The following is a 10,398-nucleotide window of genomic DNA, read 5'->3' on the forward strand; positions in this document are numbered from 1 at the left end:
GAGCTCTTGAGCTACAAAAGTTGTTGGACGTCATTATTTCATGAAAATTGTCTTAATAATAAAAAAATATTACATTTCGGCGTATAGGTGCCATATGAAGTAAAAATCGCCCGTAACACGTTTTTACTTTTGCACACATTTTAATGTTTATTGACCTGGTAGTTAAAATATAATTTTTAAAATTTTTTTGTAAATTAAAATATATGTTGTCTATTTTAATTTAAAAAAAATAGAAATATTTTTAAATTACCCGGTCAAAATATATATTAAAATACGTGCAAAATTCAAAGTTTGTATAAAAAAATTGAGAAAATATTTGAATTTTTTTGAGGTATAGGATGTGTTTTTAAAGAACGGTCGTGTTTTACTGATTATTGTATATTCAAAAATAATGAAATGGAATTATAAAATTAAAAATAAAGCAAAGCAAAGCAAAAGATTGTGTGCAACTACAGAATCATATATGACTGCAGTTCCATCTTCTCAACGACGTGACTCTAGAAGGGTCATCTTTCGCCTGCAAAATTATGATAACTAGGTTCAATGATTTCATTCTTCCCCTATACTAGTGATCCAAGAAAAATAGTAGTTGCACCGATTTGAATTTAAGCAAGTATTGGATCGAGTTGTTTTAAAAATATCCGGATAATTACTAGATTTTAAGAATGAAACTTAGGAGGTGTATTCATTTCAAATTTTAAATGATTAATAATAATATATGGATTTTGGAATATTTTCATTAATTTTAATTGTTCATAGATTTTGACGGAGTTGATGAAAAAATTTTGCCAGGGTCTTGCTGATTTTGTGAAATTTCCACAAATTCTTCAAAATCTCATGTATTTTAAAGAGATTTCAAAAGATTGAAAATGAAGTAGCATAATAACCCGTGCGAGACACGGATCATAATCTAGAGTTTTTTTATGTATCATGCAATTATAATGTTTGTAGACCAGCTCCCACAATATACGTATAGGCTCTTGAGTCAAATTTTGAATAAATGGAGATAAAATTTCTCTCCAACAAGTTTCATGTACCCCTCTATAACATTAGGAGATTCGAATGTTCCTCACTTTTAGGAGTGAATATTCCCTCAACTATTATTATATTATATTTTTCTTACCCGTTAAATTATATTTAATGAATGAATATAAATAGGGTAGTAAGTGTACGTTTAAAACGAAACGATTAAACTTAATCTGTAGAATGCCGTTATTATGTTTACAAATAAAAAAGCTACAAATTAACATATATGTTGAATACAGAGTTGAACAAAATCTTGAATTTTATTTAAATAAACTATATGTACTGCTCTATATTATTACTGAGTTAACTACTAACTTACAATCAACTTACTCCATTTAAAAAGATAAAAAATGCATAACTGAAGTCAGAATGACTTGCAATCATAATATACAATAATGTAAAATTTACATTATTGTTAATATTAAAGTTGATTTTAATGACAAATATTAGTTTTTGAAATTCAACGTATGTATGTACGGGAAAATGTTAGTTTTTTATTTACACTACTATTAACAAAGTAAGATTAAGTTATATGTGTGTGTTAACATCTAAATTATTGTACGTTACATCTCTTAGTAAATTATGATGGTTTCAATTATTTATATACTAAATATCTGATTTATATACATGTATAATCGTTATTAACATCTAGTGAGATAATTGATTATTTAAATAACATGCATTTATAATTATTCAAAAATTAAAATTATGTAAGAAATAAATTGCTATAATTTATATATGATATTCACATTATTACTGACAAACAATCCATATCTATTTTTTACGCAACCGGGTATCAATTATGGTTGTAACATAAAAATGAATTATATATTTTTAAGACTTATTATTGATATTCATGATTTTTTTCAAGAATTCGAAAGAGAAATTGTATATATATCGTTATTTAACGTTTTTAAGTTTCTTTCATTAAGACTATAATATTTCTTCATATAATAATTTGATAACATTTTATATTATTCTTATAAAATTAAAAAAATTCAATTCGATAAAGTTTTATAAATATTAGTTGAAGTGGTTAATTCATTCAAATTATTGAACAATATATGTTATTTTCCTTAAATAATATAAAATGCATTGAATCAAATGCTACAATATAATATATATATAACTTTTATTTGAATAATTCAAAATATTAAAATAATTCAAAATATTTGTACAATATTATCTTGATCAATGAATATTGTTGATCTAAAAGAATTCTTTTTAAAAAGTTAGTTTTTTTAAATGTGAAAAATGAAAAATAAATCAAAATATTTGTACAATATTATCTTGATCAATTAATATTGTTGATCTAAAAGAATTCTTTTAAAAAAGTTAGTTTTTTTAAAGTGAAAAATGAAAAATAAATCGATTTAATATATAATCGTAGTTTTAACAAATTTAGTGAGATCTCATTTCAAATTTCAAATATTTTTAAAATTGAGACAAATCCCAAAAATAATAATGCGTTACCAGTGAAGTTAGTAATTTTAATATAAATAATCAATTGACTTGATTCTATAAAGATCTCAAACACATTAATTTATATTAACATAAGATATTAAAAAAATTCACATTATTGGTAACATATTATCGCCAAGCTTGTAATTTAAATTTACTAAACGTAGAATGTGACAATATTTTTCGGTCGGGTCATTTAGTCAAATTTCGAGTATTTTTTAACAATGAGCCAAGTTCTAAAATGTATTGACTCATTATAATTCTAACTTATTTAAATATGTAATACCAATATTGATTATTTATATATAAGCGATTTTATATTCAATATTTTTTTAAAGATTATATATGTACATTTTAATTACTTTTTATAATAAAAAATATGTTAAAAATATATGAGATATATTTTCAAATTAAAAAATGATTAATAAATAAGATAATAATCCATTTATGTACTATGCCTAATTTTATATCCGGAATTCAATTATTTAAAATTAACTGTACAAATATTAAACTAACTATTTTTTTTTGCGGAATTCAAGTAAGCATCTTTAAAGTTAAATAAAATATTTATTTAGGACACTTAGTATGTGTATGATAAAAAGCACATGTGACAATATAGTGTACTGGTAAGAGGTTGTATAGTTGAATGAAATCACTTGAGTTCGATTCCCGCAAACCACATTTTTTATATAAATAATAAAAACAGGGGTAATTTAGTCTTTTCAATGAGTTTTTTTAATCTCATAAAATTATACCCTTGTTCTCCTATTATATATAGAAGAGATTAGCAAATCCATTAAAATCTACAACTTTTCCAAATAAAAAAAAAACCACGGATTTGTGAATACCATTAAATTTTGATGGACTTTTAAAAATCCAAATTTAATACCGTCAAATTTCAGTAGACTTTTTAAAATCTAAGGGGGTGTATTAATTTCAGATTTTAAAGGATTTTTAATAATCCATGGATTTTAAAATATTTTCGTTAATTTTAATTCTTCATGGATTTTGATGGAGTTGATCCAAAATCTTATAGAGTCTTGCAGATTTTGCAGAATTTTTTAGAAATTCATCAAAATCTCATGTATTTTGAAGAGATTTCAAGATATTAGAAATGTACTAGCAAATTCATCAAAATCTACAACTTTTTAAAATAAAAGAAAATCCATGAAATTTTGAATACCATCAGATTTTGATGGATTTTTTAAAATCCAAATTGAATACCTCCAAATTTTGATTGACTTTTTAAAATTCAAAATTGAATACACTCAGATTTTAAAAGTCTTTTTTCAATCCTCGTTGAATACTTTCAGATTTTAAATAATTATTTAAAATCCAAATTGAATACCTCATGATTTCTAAAATCCATAAAAATCCTTCAAAATCCCAATTGAGTACACCCCACTCGGGCTCCGTTTGGGGCTGCGGTTGAAAACTATTGTGCTGCGAGAAAAAGTACCGGTGAAAAAAGTGTTGTGAGGGAAATTAGATGACAGTTTGGTAAAAATTTTAGTTTATGTATATTTTGAGACATAATATATAAAAATATTATTTTTAAGAAGTTTTGAAGGGGAAACAGATAATTACTTCCTGCAAAAGCTAAAAGCAATTTTTCTAAATGAATGGAGACATATTTTTACTAATAACAGTTTTTATACTAAAAACTTTTTTCCACACAGTAACTTTTCGAATTTATCAAAAATCATTCTATTAGTTTTTTAGCAAAAAACTGCCGTAACAAATGGAGTCTTAGGATTGTTTTACCCCGCTCTCGAGTCTCACCCTCCCTCACATTACTTATCAAACTTTTTTCAAATTAAACTAATGTAATAAAAATTGATAAGAAAAACTTACTACGTACAAGTTTATATTCTCTATTCCTTCACTTGCACAAAAAACATGATTATCTTGTTGAGGGGCCTCTATAAATTACATAGGAGACAGAACTATATAACAAAGAGTTTGGTCCCTCTTATTTGTCTCCTAGCAGAGGACATTTCTCCAACGGAATGATACTTGGTTTTACAAACTTCTAATGTTGCTCTAATAAAGTTACCAATGATCATGAAATTTACAAGTACGTCATTGTTGTTGTCAGAATTATGTAGAAAACCACCGATTTTATTTTAAAATTTTCAAGGCTGGCCTAATTGCATGGTACCATAAAAATCGAAACAGTGCAGCTACCGATCTAGAATTAATTAAAAGGACTTTCGAACTTGTAATGTAATTAGTAGTGATTAACATGATATCAATTATCAAATATTGAATCGATAAGATATATTTTATAAATTAACCAAAAATAATTATAATTTTTCGAAAAATTCGGAATTATATGAAACACTGTCATGTATTAATTAATCTGATTCATTTGGAAACAAAAACACACATCAAAACTTTGTGCTTTGGATGGCCTATTGTGTACGCTATTTATATTACCGGTTTTTTTTATCATATGCACAAAATAAACGTGAAAATTTTATAAATTGTGATCATTTTAATTATTGTAATTTTTGTGTATTTAAGGGGTCCACTATAATTAAAAAGAAGGGAAACAATCAAAATGATTTAAATTTATAAATTTTCGTGTTTATTGTCAGCTCGTCGTCACGTAGTAGAAAAATGTTTACTATTAATTAAAACGTAGTAGAAAAATGTTTACTATTAATTAAAACTAATAACTTTAACCAAGGCCGACCATTGACGCAAAACCAAATATGTTTTTGATAATATTTGGATCGTTCTATCTTCAGCCCATTAACGTAATAAGAATAGGATGCATTTGAAAAGTAATATGGCCCAGATCCGTATTCTAGACGCATGTTTAACATTGGTCCGCTTCTGAGTTGGGCTTTTTAACTGTCGAGAATATGTCATGGGCCCAGTGGAGTTTTAAAATATAATTTTTGGATGCTAAATTAATTTTCACTATTATAAGTTGCATTGCCATGTGTTAAACGTAAAAATTTATAATTTTATATTAATTTGATTGGTAGAATTTGTATAATTATAGGGAGGTTTACCATTATTATAAAAAAATAATCGACCAAAATGAAGTGCTCATGTACACCACCGCCGTGCACGTCACAGAAAAACCGTTTCAAATATTCATATTGATATCGGAAGAGGGAAAAAGGTTCGGCCCCTTATTTTCTAAGTAACTTATTTTAGCTCAATTTTTTTAAAAATAAAGATCGAACAACCTCCTTTCATGCATAGGAAATCAAGTTGAGTTCAATTACCCCTTTGTTCATGTGTTATAAATCTTTTTAATTTTTATATTTTGAGCATTTTTCGAAATATTATATTTAAAAAAAAATATATCTGACAAGCCGATTCAGCAGATGATCAAGAGTCAAGACCTCATGCCAGAGTAGAAAAACAACTATTACATGAGAACGTCATTCTATTTTCATTATTTTTCCCGGTCATTCCTCATTATATTTTCATTATTCTCTAGTATAAAATGAAATCAATGTTTAAAAGTTGTCGAAAAAGTGAAATTTAAGGAATTCAGAGAAAACTAATTAAGAATTTGGAGAAAACTAAAAATGTGTATGAGGGTTAACCGAATAAAAGTTATCTTAGATTGGTTTCGTAAACAAATATTTAAGTTAGATTTGGGTAGGTCTCGAAAGGTTTGACGTTTGGATGATATAAAATTTTAAATTTGAAATAGAATCTTTCTTCATTTAAATTTTATTGTTTATATTTACAATAATTTATTTGCCCAGATATACATAAGATTTTTGTTTAATGTGAGAAATAGTACTTTTATTAGACTATCTCTAACTTCATTCTAAAAATGTACTTTTACACCATTTTTGTGTAAATCTTATCTCCAACCCAACTCTAAAAATTACATCATTTTTGTGTCACATCAAAAATTACACCAAATTTGATGTCACACAATTTTGGAGTTTTTGTATATTCTCATGTTGCCTTGTACTCATTTACTAAAAAATAAATTTGTTCAATTTGTATCCAACCACTTATTACTTTTAAATTTACTTTTGTACTTCAATAATAAAATAATATAGATAGTATAAAAATAGTGTAAAATTTAGTATTAATGGGTTGGAGTTAAATTTGAAAATAGTATAGTTTTTACCCTATATTAGTATAAAAGTTACAACAAAATAATGTAATTGTTTGGGGATACTCTTAGGAGTAATTTCCAGTTTTCTCCCTTTAAAAATGTCATGTTTATTTTTCGAATTGAACATCAGATGAATAATTTTCACTTTTATCCCTTTAAAAATGTCATGTTTATTTTTGGAATTGAACATCGAAAAATTGCCTCAACTACTCTCTCTGTCTTCTTTCTGTACTTCTTCTAATATCTTTGGCTATTGAAACATTCGTTAAAACCACCTTATCAGTGATATCAGAGCGGTGATGATCCGATGGAGACATGCAAACAATCTCTCGAACAGTTTTAGCAGAGCACTAATGAAGCTCTCGAGAAACTAATTACCATATTCCACAAGTTGGTGTCCGATGTCCAGGCCATTAACGAGCGAGATTCCGCCTCATCTTCTGTATTTTAGCAGAGAATTAATAAAGAAGTCGTTATTATCAAAGTTTTTGGATTTTTACTGTATTTTAATATATTTTTTCAGTTTATTTTTTATTTTTTCCGAATTTTCGAATTTAATTTCATAATCTTTTATTCTTTTTCCAGAATTTCCTTAAAAAATTTAACTTGGCTAACATAGAAAAATTTAACTTAAGTAATGGAGAATGACTTATTTGAAAATTTATAATAAGTCAGTGGACTTATTTGAAAGTTTATAATAAGTCAGTGCCTCGTTTAGAAACTTTTTTCACTCGATAGATTACTTAAAAGTTATTCATAAGTACAATGATGAAATAGCTATTTACCCCTATTCTTAAACTATTGATATTTTAAACCACCATCATCTTCATCCCATCGCTGTATCTATCTATCTATCCATGTAAGTATAAATGCTCTCTCTCTTCACCTCCCACACTTTCTCTCTCTACAAACCCCAAATCACCCCCATCTTTCTCTCTCCTCGCCTCAATTTTAAACCCCCTTTATTCAAATGTCTCTCAATCACCTCAACTCACTCCGCCTCCGCCGCTCAAATCGACATGGTCCGTACAAAAGACGGCGTTTACACAGCAAAACCTCAAAAAGTTGTCATCTTGTGGGACCTAGACAATAAACCCCCACGTGGGCCCCCTTATAATGCTGCAATTAGTCTAAAGAACCTTGCTTTAAGGTTTGGTGAGGTGGTTGATTTTTCGGCTTATGCTAATAGGCATGCTTTTGATCATTTGCCTAGGTGGGTTGTTGATGAGAGAAGAGAGAGAAAGAAGAGAGATGTTTTGGAGAAAAGGGGTGTGATTAGGCCTAGTGAAGTTTATGTTTGTGGGGTTTGTGGGAGGAAATGTAGGACTAATTTGGATTTGAAGAAGCATTTTAGGAGTTTACACGAGCGAGAACGCGAGAAAAAGTTGAATAGAATGAGGGGATTGAAGGGGAAGAAGAGGCAGAAGTTTAAGGAGAGGTATATAAGTGGGAATGTTAAGTATAATGAGGCTGCTAAGGAGTTGATTACGCCGAAAAGTGGGTATGGATTGGCGGGGGAGTTGAGGAGAGCTGGGGTTTATGTTAAGACTGTGGAGGATAAGCCACAAGCGGCGGATTGGGCGGTTAAGAGACAAATGATGCATTCGATGAGTAGAGGGGTGGATTGGATTGTGTTGGTATCGGATGATTCGGATTTTAGGGAAATGTTGAGGAAGGCGAGGGAGGGGAATTTGGGGACGGTGGTTGTTGGGGATGTGGATAGGGCGTTGGGGAGTGTGGCGGATTTGTGGGTTTCGTGGATTGGTGTGCAGAATGGGGAGGTGAGTGATGAGGATTTGGTGCCGCGGAGGAGGAGTGAGGGTGAGGGGAGTGGTGATGGAGAGTTTGGTGGGGAGAGGGGGTTGGATAGTGTGTTGGATGAGCTTGTTGGAGTGAGGAGTAAGTTTAATGAGGTGAGTGTCGAAGAGGAAGAGGATGAAAGGTTTGATTTTGATGATGATAGTGAAGAAGAGGATGACGATTATTTATCGGATAGTGAGGATGAAGAAATGGGACGAGAATATAGATACTTTTGATATGAGGGTTTTAGATTGTTATGGACTAGCAGAGGTTGGATTAAATGATCTTGAGGCCATGCTGCTTATTGCACAATGATGAGAAAGCAAAAGTGACTACATAGTCTGGCAAGTAGGAATCTCCTTGGGAAGTTGATGTAGCTCTTAAGACGCCTCTTTGCCGACGAAAACTATATATGATTTCTAATTGCACCTCAAGGGGTACATTGTTCTCTCTCCTCAACTAGAATTGAAAAATAAATTATTATGGAATTCATTTGTATATTGGTGTACTTGTTTTTCCTAATAATATTGTAGTGTATCATTTAGTTCATTTGGGCACTATTACTTTGAATTTATCTCATTTTAAATGTTATCATAAAACTTATGTTTCTTTTCTTATCTTTGAAGTTCCCTTTTGCATTATGTTGTTGATTAAGAAATTTCTCTATAGTGTAATAGTTCAAATTTGGATGGCGCCTTGCCCTATGATATAAGACATAGTACTATTCATTAGGCTATGGGTAACCGACTGATGTCCTGCAGTAAACTTTTCAAGTTGGAGGCTATTGTCATTTTGTCATGCATAGTTGCATAGACAACATAATGCGTAGTCACATAGACAATCTAAATCCAGGATATTAGTGATACATATTTATCAAATATAGAAGAAGATCAAGAAAAATAAAACTTGATATGTTCTTACTGTATTCAGTTTCTACACCTTAGAACAGGTGTGGTCGCGTTGCGACGAAACCAGAAAAACCCTAAAGACAAATTATCTGTATATCTTGCCCCTTAGGGTTATTTTCTATCTCATAGCCGTTAGCCAGTAGGTGAATCTTTATTCATATAAGCTAATTAATCTGAGAGAACTAATTTAAATCATATGAACTAATTTTATCAATAGACTGCTTCACTAAATATTAGAAATACGAAGCCACTACTTGTCTGCTTTTTTTTTATCCTGATCATAATTGTTCAGATGTTTATTTTGTTTCTTTGATTATAGTGTCAGAGATTATTATTTCTAGTTGTTGGTCGAAAATGTATCCTAAATAGTAAGTACATCTCGTATATGGTAAGTATAGAACTATCTACCTTTAAGTTCAAGGCCGTCCTAAACAGTATACACATTTCATATATGGAAAGTAAAAGACTATATACACATTTTAAAGGCATTAGGTTCTAAACTGGTAATGAGTGCTGATATGCTTAGTATGGTTTGTGTGCATCTTGTGGTTGTGACATAATTTTGTTCAACAGAAAAGAGATTTTGCTTATATATTTCTATTTCTCTGTTTTGGTACCTTAATTTTGCAAAGCTGATTCACACCCTGTGTTGCCTACGGATGTGAAATGATGTAAAACCTATTGAACACATTGGTGTGGATGCAGGCATGTAAGACGTGTTTTGATACAGGCTAGTGGTAGAACTTTTAAGACTTTAGTGTTGGATGTTAGATTTATGTAGACCTTACCTTACTCCTAAAAATGCATTAGGGAGATCGTTTCCTGCTAGAGGTGCTACTAGGCACTATATATAATTTTGTTACTGCATACACAGGTACTGTATATATAATTAGTATAAATTAGTTTCTTTCTAATAGAGAAGGTACTGTGTGATAAGTAAATGTAATGAAGATGGGAATGGAGTGGAAAATATAAAGAAATTACAGGTGGAGGTGGTGGGAAGCTTGGTATATGGAGCTCATTTGCAAGATCGGTTGTCCATTGGTAAAACTAGTAGAAACGAAGCAGTTAAAAAGGAGAATTTTAATCGAATATTACATATAT

The 10,398-nt window shown here is 29.5% G+C and overlaps 1 protein-coding gene across 1 annotated transcript; it reads left to right on the forward strand.

Moving 5' to 3' along the window:
• Window positions 1-7,392: 7,392 nt before the first annotated feature.
• On the forward strand, window positions 7,393-9,003 carry LOC141711424 (uncharacterized). The gene has a single exon (XM_074513858.1). It carries the CDS (start codon window positions 7,456-7,458, stop codon window positions 8,620-8,622), a length of 1,167 nt encoding a protein of 388 aa, XP_074369959.1. The 5' UTR covers window positions 7,393-7,455; the 3' UTR covers window positions 8,623-9,003.
• The last annotated feature ends 1,395 nt before the right edge of the window (window positions 9,004-10,398 follow it).

This window comes from Apium graveolens, chromosome 3 (assembly GCF_009905375.1).
Source record: "Apium graveolens cultivar Ventura chromosome 3, ASM990537v1, whole genome shotgun sequence".
In the NCBI taxonomy this organism is placed as follows: Eukaryota; Viridiplantae; Streptophyta; class Magnoliopsida; order Apiales; family Apiaceae; genus Apium; species Apium graveolens.